General features: G+C 35.0%; 1 protein-coding gene and 1 pseudogene across 5 annotated transcripts in view; one reads left to right on the forward strand and one right to left on the reverse strand.

Moving 5' to 3' along the window:
* Nucleotides 1-5197: 5197 nt before the first annotated feature.
* The window catches only part of NMBR (neuromedin B receptor), an 87770-nt gene continuing 68866 nt past the window's right edge, over nucleotides 5198-24101 (reverse strand). For 2 of the 5 annotated variants that reach the window (XM_024929158.5, XM_003827713.7), the window contains exon 3: nucleotides 20155-21719. In XM_024929158.5, the coding sequence (XP_024784926.4) occupies nucleotides 21318-21719 (402 nt within the window). In that variant the 3' untranslated portion in view covers nucleotides 20155-21317. Of the gene's footprint in view, nucleotides 5259-19867; nucleotides 19956-20154; nucleotides 21720-24101 lie in introns of those variants that run through there. The other 3 variants (XM_055114163.2, XM_034962963.3, XM_055114162.2) reach the window with 2 other exon arrangements.
* On the forward strand, nucleotides 8437-9438 carry LOC100970964 (SUMO-activating enzyme subunit 2-like; annotated as a pseudogene).

Raw genomic sequence — 24101 nt, forward strand, 5'->3', positions numbered from 1 at the left:
ACATCCCTTCATGATAAAAATCCTCAAAAAACTGGGAATAGAAGGAACATAATTAAAACCATGTATGACAGACCCAGAGCTAGTGTCACATTGAATGGGGAAAAAGTGAAAGCCTTCCCTCTAAAATCTGGAACATGACAGGGATGCCCACTTTCACCACTATTATTCAACATAGTACTGGAAGTCCTAGCTAGAGCAGCCAGACAAGAGAAAGAAATAAAGGGACTTCAAAGGGAAGGAAAGAAGTAAAATTATCTTTGTTTACTTATGATAAGATCTTATATTTGGAAAAACCTAAAGACTATCTAAAGACTATTAGAACTGATAAACAAATTTAGGAAATTTGCAGGATACAAAATCAACATACAGAAATCAGTACCATTTTTATATGCCAACAGTAAGCAATCTGAAGAAGAAATCAAAGCAATCTCATTTACAGTAGTCATACATGAAACTGAATACTTAGGAATTAACTTAACCAAAAAAGAGAAAAACCTCTATAATGGAAATTTGAAAACATTGATGAAAGAAATTGAAATGGACAACAAAAAATGGAAAAATATTCCATGTTTATGGTTTGGAAAAATCAATACTGTTAAAATGTCCACACTCCCCAAAGCAATCTACAGATTCAAAGCAAACCCTATCTAAATACCAATGACATTATTCACAGAAATAGAAAACAATTCTAAAATTTACATTTACCCACAAAAGACCCAGAATAGCCAAAGCTATCTTGAGCAAAAAGCACAAAACTGAGGAATCACATTACCTGACTTCAAATTATACTATAGAGCTATAGTAACCAAAACAGTATGATATTGGCATAAAAACAGACACATAGACCAAGAGAACAGAATAGAGTACCCACAAACAAATCTGCACACCTATGAACTCATTTTCTGCACACCTATGAATTCACACACCTGTGAACTCATTTTCAACAAAAGTGCCAAGAACATACATTGGGATAAAGACCATCTCTTCAATAAATGATGCTGGGAAAACTGGATATTCAAATGCAGATGAATGAAACTAGACCCCTATCTGTCACTATATACAAAAGTCAAATAAAAATGGATTAAAGACTTAAATCTAAGCCTCAGAATATAAAACTACTATCCAAAAACATTAGGGAAAATCTCTAGGACATTGTTCTGGGCAAAACATTTTTGAGTAATATCTCATAAGCACAGGCAACCAAAGCAAAAACGGACAAATGGGATCACATCAAGTTAAAAAAACTTCAGCACTGCAAAGGAAACAATCAGCAAAGTGAAGAGACAACCCACAGAATGGGAGAAAATATTTGCTTACTTCAAACTACGCATCTGGCAAGAGACTAATGACCAAAATATATAAGGAACTCAAACAACTCCAAAGGAAAAAAAATCAAATAATCTGATCAAAAAATGCACAAATGATTTAGATAGACATTTCTCAAAAGAAGACATACAGATGGCAAATAGGTATATGAAAAGGTACTCAACATAATTGATTATCAGAGAAATGTAAATCAAAACTACAGTGAGATATCATTTCATGACAGTTAAAATGGCTTATATCCAAAAGACAGGCAATACCAAATGAACAGATGCTGGCAAGGATGTGAAGAGAAAGGACCCCTCACACACTGTTGATGAAATGTAAATTAGCACAACCACTATGGAGAACAGTTTGGAGGTTCCTCAAAAAACTAAAAATAGAGCTACCATATGATCCAGCAAACCTACTGCTGGGTATATACCCAAAAATAAACACATCAGTATATTGAAGAGATATATGCACTCCTGTGTTTGTTGCAGCACTCTTTACAATAGCTAAGATTTGGAAGCAACCTAAATATCCATCAACAGATGAATGGATAAAGAAAATATAGTACATATACACAATGAAGTACTATTCAGCCATAAGAAAAGAATGAGATCCTGTCATTTGCAACAACTTGTTTGGAACTAGACATCATTATGTTACATGAAATAAGCCAGGGACTGAAAGACAAACATTGCATGTTCTCACTTATTTCTGGGATCTAAAAATCAGAACAATTGAACTCATGGACATAGAGAGTAGAAGGATGGTTACCAGAGGCTGGGAAGGGTAGCAGGGTGTGATGGGGGGGGAGGAGTGGTTAATGTATACAAAAAAGAGTTAGAATGAATAAGACCTGCTATTTGATAGTGCAACATGGTAACTATAGTCAATAATAACTTAATTGTACATTTTTTTAAAAGAGTGTATTTAGGTTTTTTGTCATGATGTGCTCATTTCACACTGAATGCCTGTATCAAAACATCTCATGTATCCCATAAATATATATACCTACTATGTACCCACAAAAATTAAAAATCAAAAAAATTAATTAAAAAAATAAACTAGAACCAGACAAACACTGTAATTGGTAAAGAAGAAGCAGCTACTCATTTTAGCCCGGATAGAGGGCTTTGGAGTAATATCTGTGGCTTAGACAACGCGCATGCTTTGTGTTCAGATATGACTACACCGTGGTATTGTTTTCTCTCTATTCATCACAGCCACAGCACTGCCTTGTCTGATGTTAATGTTCTGCCAAATTGTTTATGTTCAACAGAGGAACACTGAGGTCTAGCTAAGGGCACCTCCTGGATGTCAGGCAATATTTTTGCCTTTCTCACAGGTTATTCTATATAGTTGCAGTGGATTTCCATGGCTTAGGTAGTTAGTTTGAATATACACAATAAGTTTTCCCCCACACCTCTGTTAGGACAACAGCGGCTGCTCCCTTAGAGGTAGGTATACGCACCAAGCCTTAGACATAATGTTTAATCGCTATTGCATAATTGACACCCAAGAAGGACTTATCAGAGCCCTTCTCAGAGACTATGTCTGGGTGAGAAAATATCTCTCATTCCTCTGGTGTTTTTAACCTAGGGCTGCCTGAGATTGTGTGAACTGACACTTGAAAAAAGGATAGAAGTACATTTTTCTTAAAGGAAACAGAGATAAGAAATTAATACTAAGTTCAGAAGTCATCTATAGGCTTGGATACAGCTTTTCCTAAAGTCCTAACCCACCCTTAGATTTCCCAATCATATGAGACAATATGATTTATGAGTAAATTCTTTATAAAATTGCATTTTAATTAAATTTCTGTCATTTTTAGTCAAATACATCTAGAATAATGTATAAATACTGCATACATAAGTAAAAGTTCCCCACTCAAGAACTGAAGGTTAACTATTAACACTAGTATGTAATCCATCAACAAGTCCTGGCATGTATACTCCCGTTTATGTCTTATATTTGGCCACTTCTCCCTGCATAGCCCCCACGCAGATAAAAGACATTAATGATACATCATTTTCATGTGAAATAGCAGTAGGTTCCTTACTTCTCTATTTCTTTCTACTCTATTCTCCACACTGCAGTCAAAATAATCTTTAATAAGTATAAATAATAAAAATCCATTGGCTTGGTAAAAATTCTTCAAAACTTCCAACTTCACCTCAAATAGATTCCAAAGTCTATCATGACCAGACCACTCTTACCTCCCAAACCTCATTTCATTTTACCCTTCACCTCTTCCACTGTCTCAGCCACACTGGCCTCCTTTTGGCCCATCAAATATATCCTAGTGTTTTTTGCCATCAAGACTTTACATGAACTACTTCTTCTGCCTGGAACATTTTCCTAGCTACTACAGTTCCCTCATCCCCATCTCTAACTCCCTAGGAATCAGTCAGATCTCCTTAAGGTGCAAGTGATGCATAAAGCAATATTGATAATAAAAGAATTTTCAAAGCAGCCATAATGTAAGCCTTCTTCTCATGCTTCCTCTCAATTTAAACAAAGGCATTTTTCCCATCCCCACACCCACATTGTCACTCTTTCTCAGCACTCTATTTTTTTTTAAAAAGCACCAGTCTCACGTTATAATTATAAATGATATTTTGGGAACTGTTTTGATAATAGTATCTCTCCCACACTTGTTTATAAGGTCTGTGAAGACTGGACTCTTTAGCTATTTAACATTTGCTTCTGTCTATATTTCTTGCCTAGTGCTCCAGTTTCCATTTAATATAGAAATTCTTAATGTTGTTCCCCAAGATTTTCCTTCTGCTTCAGCTTGCCAGGGTGTGTTACTGACAACTAAAGATTCTTATACCAAGTCTATTTTTTTACACCGTATACCCAAACTTAATAGAGCACCTATTGTAGACTTTTCATTCCATAATATTTGTTAAAATGAGATTTTTTATGCTGTTTCTTATAGAAAGTGTAAATCTAAGAGCTGTTGCTGTAATACTTCACCAAAAAAAACCTAGAAAAGTAATCAAATCAACATAGTTGAAGACAGACTCTATGCACAAGTTCAGGCAAAGAAACTCATTATAAGACTTTTTAAAATCTGAGGCAGAGAGAGATTTTGAAATCCAGGAAACTAGTGATTTTGCATCTGGTCAGACCTCTTATCATCTGGAGATTTTGAGATTAAAATCAACATGATCAAATATAAGTAGTCATAGTAGGCCACTGTGCAGAGTAATAATTGATTTTCAAGAATTTCACAGGCTTAAATTGTATGGTTTGTATATGCTTTCCTTATTACTTGAATCTCCTATTATAATGTAAAAAATGTTGTCTTAAGAAATTTAACCTTGGAGTTCCAAAATACAGTGTTCTTAATCTCTAACATGGATCACAACAAAAGAAAAGGAAGGATGAGCTATCAAGAAAAATGTTCTGGACACTGAAGCTGTACACTACAGCATATTGCTAAGAAAGCTGTATGGTTGTTTCTCATGGAGACGTTAAGGGTGAGATACCACAGTTCTCCTACTAGTGGTTTAGGTGTCACCTAACGCTAGATAAAGCCTCACACAGATTATGATTCTAGTAAACTACAGTTGTTGAAAATCTAATGCAATGAATCTGCAAGGAACCACTGGGCTCAAAATTGGTCATCAAAGCTACAATTTAAATGCCATTTTACCATGCAAGATTTAGGGATCTGAAGAGGAGAACCTAAGTTAAACTTGCAAAGGACAGTCCCTAGTTATCCTGATGTGTTCTATTTCACATTTATCCCAAGGTTGATTATTTCTCCCCTTACTGGTATTTTGCCAATGTCTACATCTGGGAAACTTTATTTTTGCTTTTTTATTACTTAACATAAGAAAGTAAAAAAGAATAACAGACCAGCCATGTTTATCTTCACCTTCATTTTCTGTGAGTTAATGAAACAGTCTCTCCAGATCAAGAACACATCTGGTATCCATCTGTTAAAAAGCAAGAATTATAATTTTAGCTGTTCTCACTGCTGTCGCTTTATTATCCCCCAGCATTTTTAGGTAATATGCATCCTAGTGACTAAGAGAACCACATTTCAGTGACAAAAAGTGGTAAATAGTGCAAAGTATGAAACTTATAGCATTCAGAATTTCCTAATTTTTGATACAAGAACTAGATCAGATAGCTAAGTAATCACAACAGCAAACGCTACAGCTGATCTAAGTCTCTGGCCTATGTATTCTAATCAGTCAGCAATATTCAACCATAAAACATTTGAATTGGAAAATATATGACAGGTTTTTTAATAAATTTTATATATTACTTAGCAGATTTATCAATTTTGTGAGTACCTTAACACTATCTAAGATTATATTGCATACTACCTCTTTTTTCCTTTTTTTTTCACTTTGCAAAACTATCAGAAGAGAATACAGTCATTTTTTAGTTATAAATCCACAGAAAAGGAAGGAAACCTTCATGCAGGTATAATGGGAATCAGTGGATTGCCTTCCAGCTACAGTAGAAGCATGGTTCCCACATCATAAAGTGACTGCTTTAACCTACAAAAAGGATTTTCAGGGGCATAAAAAATTGCTTCCTGATGAGCAACTGTGAGCTTTCTTCTCACTATAAACCACAAAGTATTTAAGAATAAGGCAAATCTAAAGGCACAAGCTTCTCATGTGGCTTTCAGGACAAAGATTCCAGTTGGACTTTATGCTCTTATTGTTTCTCCTAAAAGATATCATCCAAATGATATATTCTAAGAAACTTTAAGCTCTGAGAGGCCAAAAAAACAAATCTGTCAAATTCTGTGGATTCCTGACCCGGAGGAATCCATGTTTATATCTGTATAACATTGAAGAGGATATAGGCAGAGTATAAAACAATGATAAACTCAGTACTTCATAGAATTGGATCAATTAAATCTAATTTCTATTCAAAAGAAGTGCTTCTGTTTTACATCAGGTAAGAAAGAAGGTCATAGAATAATCCCTTGAGACATTCCACAAAATGTTTCCATCTTTTATTTTCAGGTTCTCTCTTTATCTCCCAACCCAGTACCATTCAACACTATTTATATTATTTACAATTACTTGGTGAGCACCAACTACATTAAACTACATTCCAGGAACTACTTAAGCCTTGGGGATATAGTATACACAGACAAGTCCCTGCTCTTATAGGATTTATATTTAAGATGAAGGAGAAAGACCATACAAGTAAGTAAAGAGACTAGATAAGTGCTATAAGTACATAAATCAGGGCAAAATACTATGATGAAATAATCTGGTTGGGCACAGTGGCTCACACCTGTAATCCTAGCATTTTTGGGAAGCCAAAGTGGATAGATAACTTGAGCGCAGTAGTTTGAATCCAGCCTGGGCAATATGGCAAAACCCTGTCTCCACAAAAATTACAAAAATTAGCCAAGAGTGATGGCATGCACCTGTAGTCCCAGGTACTCAGGAAGCTGAGGTGCGAGGATCACCTGAGCCTGGGGTGGTCAAGGCTGCACTGAGTCAAGATCATGCCACTGCACTCCAGCCTGGGTAACAGAATTAGACCTTGTCTCAATGAAATACACATATATATTTTACAATTGACCTGAGAGTGCTACTATAAATTGATCATGGATAGCCTTTTTTGCAAAAGTTAGCCATGTGAATATCTGAGAAAACAGAGCTACAGGCACAAGACACAAGTGTAAAGGCATTGAAGTGGGAACCTTTTTATGTGCTTAAGGAATATAAAAGAGTGCTGGTGAGACTGCAGTCCAGTGAGCTAAGTAGGAAATGAATTTGAAAAGAGAGTCAGGGATCAAAATGTGTAGACTAAGCAAACAGTTTTCACTTTATTCTAAGTGTATTGAGAAGCAAAGATGTGACATGCTCTAATTTAGGCTTATCATGATTTCTGTTTGCAGTGTGGAATGTGGATTTAATTTGGGACTGGGTGAAAGCAGGGAGATTAGTTAAAATGTTGTTGCATTGATCTAGGCCAAAAAAAAAAAAAAGGTCGGTTGTGTGTGACAACCATGGCAATGAGGAGATAGTGAAAATCTCAGGATATACATACTTTGGAAGTAGAGTCAATCAACAGGACTTGCTGATAAATTAGATGTGGAGAGGCAGAAAATGAGGAACTAAAAATGACACTTTTGAACTGAGTTTGTGTTCCTTCAGTAAAGGGTAGAAGTCATGACATTTACTAAAATACAGAAGAAAGGATCAAGTTTGAGAACAATGAGTTAGCTGCAGACACATTAACTTTGAGATGACTGAAATATTCAGAGCAGATGTCCCAGTAGACAGAGGAATTTGCGGGTCTAAACCATAGCTGTGCCCTCTTCAAGGCTCCAGCCAACACCCTTGCCCATTGCCTCTTGGGCAAATCAGCCTCTGGGCTATAATTTGAAAATGAGTGTTACAATAGCTCAACAACTGCAACCCTTTTTTCTCTTCTATTTTCTTACCCTTTAGTGGAAATCCTCCTTTTCTTACTCCAAAAGACTTGGACTGTTCAGCTCAGGACACTAGAACGTATTTCAGCATAGCTTTGAGACTTCAAATGATTCATTAGTAAAGGAATGAAATATTGTCTTTAAAGATCAATCAAGTGCAGCAATTTTTGCTTCAAGATTCCAGACCCATCTTTTACTTTGCCAAGCAATAATTACATCATGAAACTTGAGTTAAGACACATTTGTCACCACTTTTGCAACCTTTCTATTAGAATAGCTTGAGAGTGATTATACTAATATATATTAAATCCTATAATACAGTTTTTAAAAATTACACTCCAAGAAACACCTTATCTAACAATAGTTTAATCATTTCAGAGGACAGTTACATCAACATAAAATCATGCAAGTAATTCCTATAATCGACAAAACATGATACATCAATTAAACTGTTAAAGCAGAGTAGACTTCACACATTGAATTAAAACTCTCTCAAAAAAGTAGGCTGAAAGGACAAGATTTTCTGTTTTCATAAAATAAGCAGTTGAAATCAAACCCAGGATTTTTTCAGTCAAAACATTTGTGTCTGAAAAGAGCATCTTCAATTTATTTCATTTCTCTCTAATCTTTACAGATTTCAAGTTTCCTAAATGTGACTTTTCTCCTGTTTGTAAACAAATAAAAATTTACATTCAAATACAATTATCAACATCCTTCATAGTGAAGACCTAGGAAAGGATGTTGAATTTGAAGTTGTTGGTGATGCCCCAGAAAAAGTGGGGCCCAAACAAGCTGAAGATGCTGCCAAAAGCATAACCAAAGGCAGTGATGATGGAGCTCAGCCCTCCACCTCCACAGCTCAAGAGCAAGATGATGTTCTCATAGTTGATTAGGATGAAGAAGATTCTTCAAATAATGCCGACGTCAGTGAAGAAGAGAGAAGCCGCAAGAAGAAATTAGATGAGAAAGAGAATCTCAGTGCAAAGAGGTCACGTATAGAACAGAAGGAAGAGCTTGATGATGTCATAGCATTAGATGGAACAGAAATGCCTCTAAACAGAACCCTCTTCCTATTTAGGTTATCTGGGCAGAACCAGATTGTTAGGTCCTTTGTTCCAAAGGGAAAAAATTGACACCAGTGACTTGAAAATGATTCTGCTCCCTTTCAAAGCATTCATTTTGCTAGAACTGTTAGACACATTGCAGTATGCTGTATTGAAAGTGGGAATATAGTTTTAAAAACCCTTTGAACGAAGTGTGTGCATAACCAGTCATGAGATAAAACAACACAATGCATGTTGCCTTTTTAATGTAAATACCCTTAGGTATCATTAATAGTTTCAAAATATTGTGGTTTAGTAAAGTTGACACCTGGTTATAAATATTATGCCTTTATTTTTGGCTAGAAGAATAATTATTTTGAGCCTAGATTTAACCATTTTCATACTCTTAGCTGATTGAAACAGATTCAAAGAAGTATCGAGTGCTACGCATTAAAACTTGTTTTTAAATGTTAAATGGCACTATGTATATTAATGTAAAACAATGTTAATTTACTCAAGTTTTCAGTTTGTACTGCCTGGTATGTCTGTGTAATAAGCCAATTTTTGTGTATTTTTACAGTTTCGGGTTATTTATATTCGATGTTTTGTAAAACTCAAATAACGACTATACTTACGGACCAAATAAATGGCACCTGCATTCTTGTTTTAAAAAAATACAATTTTTTTGTAGGTGCTTCTCAAATTTTATGCCCGTAATGAAGTTTTATAAACTAATACTTATAAACTAATGTTTATTACAAGAAAAAAATTATTCATGCTGCACTAAGATTTTTTATTTATTAAATTAAGAAATACAAAATACATGTGATTTAAATAAATAGAATAAGTGCAATCAATAACTTCTATTTTATCAGTGAGGATTCACTCATTAAAAGGCACAACGCCAAAATAAATTCAAGAATATTCATTTTATAAATTTTGGGATGGAAAGGAAAATGTGATTCTGAGATAGAAAGGGGGAAAAAATCCTGTTGGAATTGCTTCTAATTTTATTTGAATTAAACATATTATTCCTTTAAAATAAGAGGAGACAGCAATGCCAATACATCAAATACAATTATTAATTCCACAGTTTCACACAATCCTACAATCCATGTGTTGCCAAATATTGTCAAAGATTTAAAGAAATTTATCATCAAGTCCCATACTTATAAAATCTAATTATTTAAGGTTTAAAATAATGGAATGAATATTAATTAAAAACAGAAAAAATTAAAATCATGTTAGTTTTAAAAATTGTAACAATCACAACACGGGTTTGGTTATTATTTATGGTATTGTTTTCCCTCATACATACTTCAGTTGGCATTCATCTACCGCCATCAACTTGAAAAACATACAATAAAGGAAGAGCTACCATTTTAGAACCAAAGGCTCAAGTCTGGCAAACTGTTCTCATGCGTACTTTAGAAATCTAATTGGCAGAATACAGTTGAGACGATAATATTAATGCTCTAAATAATTCTACGATAGGATGGTATGTCACTGAATCGAAATACACCTGACTTTGTAAATTTGAAAACTTGTTTTCTAATAAAAGAAAATTATTCTATTTTTATTTTTAGTTTTTGTGGGTACATATTAGGAGTATACATTTATGGGATACATGAGATAGTATGATATAATCATACAATGCTTAATAATCACATCAGGTTATATGGGGTGTCTATCACCTCAAGCATTTATCCTTTCTTTGTTTTGCAAACAATCCGATTATACTCTTTTAGCCATTTTTAAATGTACAACAAGTTATCATTTACTGTAGTCACCTTGTAATGCTATCAAATAACAGATCCCTTTCATTCTAATTTTATTTTGTACCTATTAATCATCCTCACTTCCCCCTCCCCTTCTGCTACCCTTCCCAGTCTCTGGTAACCAACATTCTACTCTCTAACTCCGTGAGTTCAAATATTTTAACTTTTAGCTCCCACAGATAATTAAGAACATGTGAAGTTTGTCTTTCTGTGCCTGGCTTATTTCATGTAACATAATGACCTCCAGTTCCACCCATGTTGTTAGAAATGACAGAATCTCATTCTTTTGTAAGGCTGAATAGTACTCCATTGTGTACATGTACCACATTTTGTTTATCCATTTCATCTGTCGATGGACACTTAGGTTGCTTCCAAATCTTAGCTATTGTGAACAGTGCTGCAATAAACATGACACAGCAGATATCTCTTCAACACACTGATTGCCTTTCTTTAGGGTATATACCAAGAAGTGGGATTGCTGGATCATATAGTAGCTCCAGTTTTAGTTTTTTGAGGACCCTCCAAATTGTTTTCCATACTAGTTGTGCTAATTTACATTCCCACCAATAGTGTACCAGGGTTCCCTTTTCTCCACATTCTTGCCAGCATTTGCCTGTCTTTTGGATATAAGCCATTTTAACTGGAGTGAGATGATACCTTGTTACAATTTTGATTTACATTTCTCTGATGATCATTGATGTTGAGCACCTTTTCATATGCCTGTTTGCCATTTGTATGTCTTCATTTGAGAAATGTGTATTCATATATTTTGCTCATTTTTAATCAGATTTCTAAATTTTTTTCCTCTGGAGTTGTTTGAACTCCTTATATATTCTGGTTATTAATACCTTGTCAGACGAGTAGTTTGCAGATATTTTCTCCTATTCTGTGGGTTGCCTCTTCACTTTGTGGATTGCATCCTTTGCTGTGCAGAAGCTTTTTAACTTGATGTGATACTTTTTCCATTTTTGCTTTGGTTGCTTGTGCTTGTGGGGTATTACTCAAGAAATCTTTGCCCACTCCAATGTCCTAGAGTTTCCCCAATGTTTTCTTATAGTAGTTCCATAGTTTGAGGTCTTACATTTAAGTCTGTAATCCATTTTTATTTGATTTTTATATATAGTAAGAGATATTTGATTTTTATATGTGGTGAGAGTCTAGTTTCATTCTTCTGCATATGGATATTCAGTTTTCCCATCACCATTTATTGAAGAGACTATCTTTTCCCCAATGTATGTTCTTGGCACCTTTGTCAAAAATGAACTCACTATAGATATATGAATTCTGGGTTCTGTATTCTGTTCCATTAGCCTAAGTGTCTGTTTTTATGGAAGTACCATGCTGTTTCGGTTTCTATAGCTCTGTAGTACAATTTGAAGCCAGGTGATGTGATTCTTCCAGTTTTGTTTTTTCTACACAGGACAGCTTTGGCTATTGTGATTCCATATAAATTTTAGGATTTTTTTCTGTTTCTGTGAATAATGTCATTGGTATTTTGATAGGGATTGCATTGAATGTATAGATTGCTTTGGTTAGGTTGAACATTTTGACAATATTGATTCTTTCAATCTATGAATGTGGAATATCTTTCCATTTTGTGTGTGTGTTCTCTTCAATTTCATCAATGTTTTATAGTTTTCATTGTAGAGGTCATTTATTTTGTTAATTTCTAGGTATTCTATTATAACTGTAGCTATTGTAAATGGGATTACTTTCCTGATTTCTTTCTCTGCTAGTTCATTACTGGTATACAGAAATGCTACTGATTTTTGTGTGTTGATTTTGTATCCTGCAAATTAACTGAAATTTGTTCATCAGTTCTCATAGTTTTTTGGTGGTGTCTTTAGGTTTATCCAAATATAAGATCATCATCTGTAAACAAGGATAATTCGACTTCTTCCCTTCCAATTTGGGGGTTTCTTTCTTTCTTTCTTTCTTTCCTTCCTTCCTTCTTTCCTTCCTTCCTTTCTTCCTTCCTTCCTTTCTTTCTTTCTTTTCTTTCTTTCTCTCTTTCTTTCTCTTTTCTGATTTCTCTAGCTAGGGCTTACAGTACTATACTGAACAACAGTGGTGAAAATGGGCATCCTTGTAGTGTTCCAAATCTAAGAGAAAGGTTTTCATTTTTCTTCATTCAGTGTAATACTAGCTGTGGGTCTGTCATATATGGCGAAAATTGTTCTTTATTTGAAGCTAAAAAAGAAAAACGTGGGCTTGAGGGTAGTAAAATTGGGTCATCTGTGACTTTATTGCTGATTTGGTATTTTGAATCATTGCACAGGTGAAATAAAATATTCCTCAAAAATATTTAGTGGGATTCTAGCTTAGACTAAAAAAAATTATATAATTACTTTGTTAGTAAATGGAAAGGATATAATTATGAGATAATTTAAATAGAAGCTTTTCTACTTGACACCAAAATGGTGCTTTAAGAGTACTGTAGAACTTGCCTCCAGAATTTTGTGATTTTTGGCCTGTAGTGTGTCACTTTCCACGCTGATTTTATTCAGTAATATTTTATTAATTAAAAAGAAGCCAATGTAGTATACTAAAACTGAGTTCAATGTAAAGTGAATAAAAATCATTTAAAGTGTTCAAACATTTATCTCTGTTTTCTATTTCTTGAATTCATTCTCTAATAATAAATTCTCTTGGGATAAAATGTATTCTCTTGTCCTGTGCAATGAGTTATGTCAAACCATTCTATTCAAACAGTACTACATTTTATTAATATGCTTCTAGGCAAACTGCCAAAGAAGAAAAACAAGTTCTAATTTTTAAATACTCTAGACAGCTTATTATAGCTTAGGCTGAAATACAAAACTAAGGCAGGCAGATCAAGCACACCTACATTCCAGTGTGCACTTTTATATGGCCTTTCTTAATTCCAAGAGATGTATTTGATTAAACACATTAGCAGAAATAATAACACTGCTATTAGTAATTTGCTATTTGGATAAATCTGCCTTTAAAATAAGTTAGACATGCACACTAAATTCAATTTGCCATTGCATTTGGTTATTTATATACCTAATGCCATATGGCTGTTTGACCAGGCTCTTTCTGCTTTGCAAAGGAGAATCTTTACCCATCGAAAAACATGAACTTACGAGGATAAGAAAGTCTAACGGAGGCAACAAGGTCATATTAAAATGACTTGTGGGTTTTTTTCTCCTGCTTCTTTACTCTCATAGGACCATGATTATATAGTCTTCCTTTTAATTCATGCACATAAATAAACATATTCCGAATGGTATAAGATGGATTATACTGCTGAGAACTTTCTTACACTTTTTAGCTTGAAGAATCCAGGAGAATACCACACACGAGATGCAAATAGATAGATTTCTAACACCCAGCAGAAAACTAAAAGTTTTAAGATACCCATGTTTCTCAATTAAATTTTATCAGCATATGAAAAAAAACAATTTGAAGATTCTCATACTTGTTTTTTCAGATTTGATTATCTACAACACCAAGATACCTCAAATGGTTACGAATTTCCCCTTTCAAATAGTTCTGTTAAGTATCATTAAATATTTTGTAAAATACATTTTAGGTTCCTAAGTGGGTTAAATTTACATTATTCATCCACCATGAAGAATAATGAGTAATTATTATCTCTTTCTTGCCCAAAAGGAGAGTTAGTTCCCAGAAATGAAATCTTGGTTAAGTTTTGCTGTATACCACTTCCAACACAAATTGCCCACCACAGATTAAAACTTGGCTCTGTATGTAAGAATATGTCCTGTTTGAAATTGCAGTAAGATACAACATATGGGAAAAAATGGAGCACTTGGAATAACTTGGCAAAATAATTTAGAAAATGAAATGTTATAAAATGCAATGTATAAGTAATGTTTTCTCTAATGATCATTTAAAGATGCAGTTATAACAAGACGATCTTTTGCTCTCTTCTTTTTATTCTGTTATAGCTTTACAAAAATGACTTTCTGCACGGAAGCTGATCTATTTGCTCACGCCTTTCCCACTTGTTTTGAAAAAGTCTAAGAAAAACATACTTATATATATATTATTTTACTCAAAGTTGAAATACACATGCTTACTCTTTCTTAAGAGAGGCCTAATTGTTGAAATATTTCATTTCTCAGAAACTTAGTGTAAATATTTTCTGAGTGAGCAATGAAGCCAGTAAAAAATATTCATAAACGGAAATATTATACTTATTTAAAACTCATTAATTATTTTAAAGCTGTATAGGATGATATAAACATTTAAAACTTGTTCTAACAAGCAAATAGTCAAATGAAATATGTTTCAATATCTAAAAAGTTCCATTAATTTTTATTATCTTCCTCCTTTTTTAATACAGCATGCACAAAAGGGAGAAAGAAATTTAGGAGCAAAAATTATGCTCCCACCTTTTATATATGAAATTTATTTTTATACAGGTATTCACATGACCTAGAATTTAAGCTGCTATCTTTCCCTAGGAAAGACAAAGGCAAACTGAGAGAACCATTCCTTTTTGTCCTCCACTGTCAGGTAACCTGTGCATTTCAGTGAGGAAAATGTTGACATGCATACTACTGTCTTTTAATGAATTACTTGAATTCCAGACTCCTGGAAGTATTGACTATAGATAAAATATATGAATTTAAAGTCAAACAGATAAAAGTTCAATAGCAAGTTCTACCATCCTTATCTGCCTCAAATATAGGATGGGAACCAGAATAGCTTCTGCCTTATAAGCTATTATGATGCATCCCTATAAAATAATATGGCACAGGGTCTGCCACATAGGACATGTTTAATCAATGTTTACTATTACTTTGTTACATGAGAACAATAACTTTAAAATATAATGATAAATGCTATCTTCACTGAACACTTACTTCAGGCTTTGGGTAAGTACCTTACATGTGTTGCATAATTTAATTCTACAATGTTATTAATCCATTTTACAAATGCCATGATTGACAGGTATCGGTTCCTGATTCAAAGTATTCCAAGGTTACTTTTTTTTGTATTTTTTTAACAACTCCTGGTTTAAAGAGGAGATTCACATAAAAGGGCATATATATCTTGCATATACATTAAAAATAATATTTTGTGGATATTTCTCTGTTATGGCAGATATTACCACATTAGACATTTTTTCTGAAATATTTTCTTGGATTAAGATATTACTAGATTGAGTTACAAAAATCAATAAATTAATTACATTTTTCAAAAGGCTATTTCAATTTATGTATGTTTATTTTAACAGATCTGATATTTGGCATTTTTGTTCTACTTCTGACTAATAGGCATCATCAGTTTGATTCATTTCTGTAGTGTGATTTCATAAATAAATGTCGAGATTTATTTCTTTTAATAATAATATTATTATTATTAGTTTTGAGACAGAGTCTCGCTCTGTCGCCAGGCTGGAGTGCAGTGGTGCGATCTCGGCTCACTGCAACCTCCACCTCCCAGGTTCAAGCGATTCCCCTACATCAGCCTCCTAAGTAGCTGGGACTATAGGTGTGCACCACCATGCTGGGCTAATTTTTTTTTTTTGTAAATTTGTAGAGACCAGGTTTCACCATGTTGGCCAGGATGGTCTCAATCTCCTGACCTCGCGATCTGCCTGCCTCAGCCTCCCAAAGTGCTGGGATTACAGGCATAAGCCACCACGTCCAGCCTTAATATTATCATTTGATAATAAGAACAATGAAATCTTCAAATACCCAGAAACAAATATAAATATTTATAAATATAAAAGTGTAAAACAAGTGTATACAAATTAAATATATGAAAAATTCAACAAATGCAGAAGTTTAAAATCTAATTTTAATATGAACCAAATATCATGCTGTGTGTGTGTGGGTATGTGATAATTTGCACACAAATGACTAATGATATGGTTTGGCTGTGCCCCACCCAAATCTCATCTAGAAGTCCCATGTATTGTGGGAGGTACCAGGTGAGAGGAAATTGAATCATGGGGGCAGGTCTTTCCCATACTGTTCACATGGTAGTGAATAAGTCTCATGACATCTGATGGTTTCATAAGGGGGAGTTTCCCTGCACATGCTCTCTTCTCTTGTCTGCCACCATTTGAGACATGCCTTTCACCTTCCACATGATTGTGAGGGCTCACCAGCCAGGTAGAATTATAAGTCCATTAAACCTCTTTCTTTTGTAAATTGCCCAGTCTTGAGTATGTCTTTATCAGCATTGTAAAAATGGATTAATACAGTAAATTGGTACCAGTAGAGTGGGGTAGTGCTGAAAAGATACCTGAAAATGTGGAAGCAACTTTGGAACTGGGTAACAGGCAGAGGTTGGAACAATTTGGAGGGCTCAGAAGAAAACAGGAAAATGTGGGAAAGTTTGGAACTCCCTAGAGACTTGTTGAATGGCTTTGACAAAAATGCTGATAATGATATATATGGACAATGAAATCCAGGCTGAGGTGGTCTCAGATGGAGATGAGGAACTAGTTGGGAACTGGAGCAAAGATGACTTTTGTTATGTTTTAGCAAAGAGACTGGTGGCATTTTGCCCCTGCCCTAGAGATTTGTGGAACTTTGAACTTGAGAGAGATGATTTAGGGTGTCTAGTGGAAGAAATTTCTAAGCAGAAAAGCATTCAAGAGGTGACTTGGGTGCTGTTAAAGGCATTCAGTTTTAAAAAGGTAACAGAGCATAAAAGTTGGGAAAATTTGCAGCCTGACAATGTGATAGAACAGATAATCCCATTTTCTGAGGAGAAATTCAAGCTGGCAGCAGAAATTTGCATAGGTAACAAGGTGTTACCTTGTTAGTCACTAAGACAGTGGGCAAAATGTCCCCAGGGCATGTCAGAGACTTCTGAGGCAGCCCTTCCCACGACAGACCAGAGGCTTAGGTGGAAAAAATGGTTTTGTGGGCCAGGCCCAGGGTCCCTCTGCTGTGTACAGTCTAGGGACTTGGTGCCCTGCATCCTAGATGCTCCAGCCATGACTAAAAGGGGCCAAGGTACAGCTCAGGCTATTGCTTCAGAGGGTGGGAGCCTAAAGCCTTGGCTTTGGTGTTGAGCCTGTGGGTGCACAGAAGTCAAGAATTGAGGTTTGGGAACCTCCACCTAGACTTCAGATGATGTATGGTTATGCCTGGATGCTCAGGCAAAAGTTTGCTGCAGGGATGAGACCCTCATGGAGTACTTCTGCTAGGGCAGTGCAGAAAGGAAATGTGGGGTCAGAGCCCCACACAGAATCCCTACTGGAGCACCACCTAGTGGAGCTGTGAGAAGAGGGCCACCATCCTCCAGACTCCAGAATGGTAGATCTACAAATAGCTTGCAACATGCACCTGGAAAAGCCACAGATACTCAACACCAGCCCATGAAAGCAGCCAGTAGAGGGCTATACTCGCAAAGCCACAGACGCAGAGCTGCCCAAGGCTGTGTAAGCACACCTCTGGTATCGGCATGACCTGGATGGGAGACATGGAGTCAAAAGAGATCATTTTGGAGCTTTAAGTTTTGACTGCTCTGCTGGATTTTGGACTTGCATGGGGCCTGTAGCCCACCACTTTGTTTTGGTCAATTTCTCCCATCTGGAATAGCTATATTTACCCAATGCCTGATCCCCATTGTATCTAGGAAGTAACTAACTTACTTTTAATTTTACAGGCTCATAAGCAGAAGGCACTCGCCTTGTCTCAGATGAGACTTTGGACTGTGGACTTTTGAGTTAATGCTGAAATGAGTTAAGACTTTGGGGGACTGTTGGGAAGGCATGATTGGTTTTGAAATGTGAGGACATGAGATTTGGGAGGGGCTGGGGCAGAATGATATGGTTTGGCTGTGTCCCCACTGAAATCTCATCTTGAATTCCCACGTGCTGTGGGAGGGACCTGGTGGGAAGAAATTGAATCGTGAGGGCAGGTCTTTCCCATGCTATTCTCATGATAGTGAATAAGTCTCATGAGATCTGTTGGTTTTATAAGGGGGAATTTCCCTGCACAAGTTCTCTTCTTGTCTGCCACCATGTGAGATGTGTCTTTCACTTTACATGTGATTGTGAGACCTCCCCAGCTACCTGGAATTGTAAGTCCATTAAACCTCTTTCTTTTGTAAATCATCCAGTCTCAGATATATCTTTATCAACAGTGTGAAAACAGACTAATACAACTAATATGCAGAATCTATAAGGAACTTAAACAAATCAATAAGAAGAAAACAAATAACCCCATTAAAAAAGTGGGCAAAGACATGAACAGACATTTCTCAAAAAAAGACGTACAGGTAACCAACAAACATGAGCAAATGTTCAACATCACTAATCATCAGAGAGAGGCAAATCAAAACCGTAATGAGATACCATCTCACACCAGTCAGAACGGCTATTATTTAAAAAGTCAGAACACAACATGTCAGAGAGGTTGCAGAGAAAGGGAACGCTTATAGACTATTGTTGGGAATGCAAATTAGTTCAGCCACTATGGAAAGCAGTTTACAGATTTCCCAAAGAACTGAAAATAAAATTGCCACTTGACACTGCAATCTCATTACTAGGGATATAGCTAAAGGAAACTAAATTGTTCTAACAAAAAGATACCTGCAATCATATGTTTATCACAACAATGTTCACAATAACAAAGACATAGAATCAACCCAGGTACCCATCTATGGTGGACTAATGACAATGTGGTACATATACACCATGGAATACTACACAGCCATGAAAAAAGAATGAAATAACATCCTTTTGTAGCAACATAGATGCAGCTGGGGCCATTATCTTAAGCAAATTAATGTAGAAACAGAAAATTAAATAATTCATGTTCTCATTTACAAGTGGGAACTCAACATTGGGTACACATGAACACAACCATGGAAAAAACAGACACTGGGGACTCCAACAGTGGGGAAGGGGGTGGACAAGAGTTGAAAAACTACCTGTTGGGTACTATGTTCACTACTTGGGTGATGAGATCATTATGAGCCCAAACCCAGCATTATGCAGTATACTGATGTAACAAGACTACACATGTACCCTCTGAATCTAAAATTAAAAAAAAAAATAATTTGCACAGATAATCCTCTACCTGCTTAGTTTGTTAACAGAGCTATTAAGTGTTGACTGGATCTCCAAAAAGAAAAGCTCGATATTTTTAAGTTATTTAATATCTCTGAGCCTCAATTTCCTAATCTATAGAGATAATAACAGACCTTCTTCAGAGGTAAATTTACAATGAAATTAATAAAGCCTAAGTTCAGGGTTCTAACAATGTGTTCACATGATCTGTTGTTTCTGCAAAGTTTTCAAAATCGTGTACTCTTTCAAATAAAGAGGCCTTACCCACAATCGCATAACTTCATACCTTGCCAAATTAGATCCTTCTCTTGTTCACCTCAGTGATTATATTGATGATTAAATTAGATAGTAAATGTAAAGCTTTAGGACTATGCCTATAACATAGAAAATACATGATTAGTGTTCACTATTATTATTATTATCAAATATTTTAGTTTGTATTTAGTCTTCTAATTGTTATATACAATTGAATATGTTACATCTTAAACAGCATGAGTTACGGGTGTTTAAGGAAAAGCTTAGTATACTAATAGAGTCTTCTCAAATCTGGAGAAAGAAATAGTATGAAATATATTGATTTAAATGTTAGATTTATTGATACATGCTTTTAAAAATGGTAGCTTTTAAACTGTAATCAATACATTTGCATTTTCCTAAAAAAAGAAGACATTTATTCAGAGAAAACTGTGGTATCATGCAGGAAAAGCAGAAAAAAATTGCCTAAGTGTGATCCCACATACTTGTCAGTTGGGTATTGCAAGAGAGGATGAGTAAATGGTTGAACTCACTGGAATTACACAAATCTTATCACATCTATACACAATCATCCAAATATTCGAGGATTTAGCAATGTATACTAAGATGGCCATGCAAACTTGTGAGTTGTAGCTTTGCAATTTGGGACATATGATACCTATTTTACATTCATAATGTAAATCATATTCATATGATACCTATTTTACATTCATAATGTAAATTATATTCATATCATATCTATTTTATAATTCATAATATTAATTTCATTATATCTGTTAATCACATACTTAGAAGTTACAGATATGAATTATTTCTATAAATTATGATTAATCACAGAATCACAATAAATACCAATGTGATTAAGCTCCACCTTTGAATTTTTTATTATTTTCTTAAAATGAAGGACGTGTGTGTGTGTACATATATACATATACATATATATATACACACACACACACACACATGCAATAGTTGTGAATTGAATGAAATTCACCAGGACAATCTGACTTGTATTTCAAATAATAGGAGTTTGAATATTACCCTCACTGAATCATTGAGTCAATATAGAAATTTATTTCATGCTTCAAGATAAAACAAAACCTAAGACAAATATGCTAGAACTGGCTTTAGCAACAGCCTAAATACTAAAGCAATGTTAAATTATACATATTGCATTGGTTTGGGGATCATCTTAAATGTGAAATATATATAATGTACATGTGTGTACGTGTGTGTGCAAATACATATATATACATATATGTATTATATGTAGTGATTTAAAGTCTTTTCTCATATTCTAATTATTAGGAAATGAAAAGAGAAAAAATAAAGTCTAGTGTAGAGAAAAAATGTCTTGCATTTTCTGAGTCAGTCATGCAATTGCCTAATAAATTAGCTAAGCAACAGCAAGTTCTGATCTGCCGAATAGGAATTTTAACAGTTACTAAGTTCTCTCCAGGTAGTGAGTTGAATGGCCAAAATCACAGTGCCGTTTCCTGCTTCATGCTGTGCCCATTTAGTAAAACAGAATTGGTCACCATGTTCTTAGCATTGCTTTTCAGAGATGTCATACGCACCGCTGAAGAGCTGAGTAGGTAGCTGGTTCCTCTCTCTTGATAGGACTTCCTCCCACAGCAGAGTTGGCTGTTGAAATGCCTCCTGAAGCTTTCACTGAGTAGGTAAAGAGCAAATGGATTGACACAAGAATTGCCAAAACTGAGAACCCGGGCAACTAAGGTGACAATCATGTGGCCTAGAGATGGATCAATCTCATTATAGTTGAAAGACCGATACATGTAAAGGATGTGGTTTGGAAACCAACAGAAGATGAAACAGCCCACAAAGACAAGCACAATTTTAGCCAGGCGTTTCCGTGTTTCCATCTGCAAATATAAGAAATTGATCCCATTGGTTAAAGTGAAAATGGAACCAGCCACATACCAACTTTATCAAGTCAGGAAAGAGCAAAATTTACAGCATGATAATACATCCAAAATACATAAATTATTTATTTTCCTCACGAAAGTGATGATGGATTTTAACGGTTTGATAAAGCTTATTTTGGTCTCTACATTATTTGCATTAATAAATATTTGACAGCTTATACAAAACTAAGTGGTAAATTACTAAATGCTGTCTTCATATTATTTATTTATTTTATTTTCGCTTAATGTCTCATTGTGTGTAACATAAATATAAGTCATTTCTGTTTGTATTAAATCCGCTAAATTAGTAAACCATAGAATATATTCAAGCTTAGGTGTTTTTAAAAAATCAGGGTGTTTTAAATAGGAAAAACTGATCTGATGAAGCAGGGCTTGATGTTTAAAACTACCACTCCACAGGAAAACAAAATAACAACTTGAAATTTAAACTCCTGACTTACACAAATCAAACGCATCTGATATAACCGTGAATCCTGTAAACATTATTATATTGTCACATTCACAAATAAAAATAAATTTTCCTTCTCCATAAAATTTACATATTATGTTTACTGTTTCTAAGAGGGTATTCAAGAGTGTAATAAATAGGCAAAATTCAAATATTGGACATCAATACTTTTTAATCTAAAAACAATTTCCTAACATCAGTAGTTCAAGGGGTACCTTACATTTGTCTAATTTGTTTAAATATTTAATTAAGGCAACATGGACATGGAATACCAATTTATTGAAAGACATTGGTGGTAGGTATCATAATATTTTCTGAGTGAATACTACTGGTCGTCAACTAGAATATTCCAAAGAAGACTGGAAAGGTTTGGGATTGGAACATATCTGATGGTAGGTAGCAATAGAGTGGTAATGGAGGAAGCGAAGAAAGGTAAAACTGAAGAGGAGCCCAGGCCAGGAAGCAGAATGTGATATTCCACATGGATCCCAGTGGCATAAGTTAGGCAACCCAACAATCAATCCTAAGAAAGTCAAATGTGAAATTTATCTTTCTAAGCAGTGTCATGCCTTCCAGGTGGACCATGAGTGCAAGAATGTCACAGCAGTCTATACTTGGAGATTCAAGTGCACAGGCAGGCTGTTGGCATTGAGATTATTTCTCAGCAGATGTCAAGACCCAGTTGCCCTGCCAGAGTTTATAGGTCCCAATAGGGAAATCCACAAAAACAAGGCAGGCAGGCCAAGGCCAATAAAAATTTAAAAAGTGAAGCAAGGGCTCTGTATATGAGAAAAACTCAACTTTAGAAACCAAAAGCAAATACTCAAATACCTAATTGAGATACACAGGGTTCAAATTGGGTCACAGGGCTCAAATAAAAGAACTAATTATATAAAATAGAAAGCACAGTGAGCCAATGATCTGAACACATTGCCTCACTGGTGCCAAATATTTAGAGAAAGTCTATGAATTAATCTAACAATGCCTTCAATAATTGGGTGATTTTTTAAGTCTTTAAAGCCGATGTGGATCTTTGATGTTGATGGCCACCAATTCATAAAGGTTACCTTCCATGCAAGAAACCTTTACTAGTTTCTGCTGTTGCTAACATGCCCAAGGCCCCAGCCTAATGCTCCATCTATGTTCTAGTAAATTTTAAATGATTTGCGATTCAATTTCTTTGCCTTTAATTTGGAAACAAGCATCGGTAACTACTCTGTACCTGCAAAACCCGTTAGAAGTTCTTTTCTAGCTGTACACAAATGTACAACCAGAAACTCTTTGTCACAAGAACACTATTTCTCTTTGTGTATTAACACAGTTGATTTTTACCTTAAATTAGTACTGCATATTCTTGAAGGAAGAAAAAGTACATAAGGTGCATGATGTAATTTTTAAATGAGCATATTATCTTTGTAGGGAAAGTTACAAATTTGAGTTGGGTCACGTACTGCTTCAGCACCAGCCCACCTTTGGATTGCACCTTTGGGTTCCTTTTCTGCTGCTCTTGCTATTCCCCTCATCTCTCATTCTGACTTCCACCCAAATCCCATCCCAAGATCCCAGGCAGTGTCCTATAGTCCTTTCCTGATGCATCCTTCTTCTAGACTCCCTGCCATCCTTAGTGGGTTAATGGGAGAAGAGACAATAATCAAATTAATGTATGCTCATATGTGAAATTTTTCTGGTTTATTATGTTGTTTGTTAAATAAAAATCTGCATGTAAAACAGGCCTTTCAATACATTAATTTCTAATGGTGGAATGTCAGGCCTTATCACAGATCCAGATAAATGATAAACTGAACCTAAGCAGGCCTTTGCAGGGCTCTGATATGACCATATATTAGAGATCCCCACATATCCCTTCTAGT

Source organism: Pan paniscus, chromosome 5, assembly GCF_029289425.2.
Source record: "Pan paniscus chromosome 5, NHGRI_mPanPan1-v2.0_pri, whole genome shotgun sequence".
Lineage (NCBI taxonomy): Eukaryota > Metazoa > Chordata > Mammalia > Primates > Hominidae > Pan > Pan paniscus.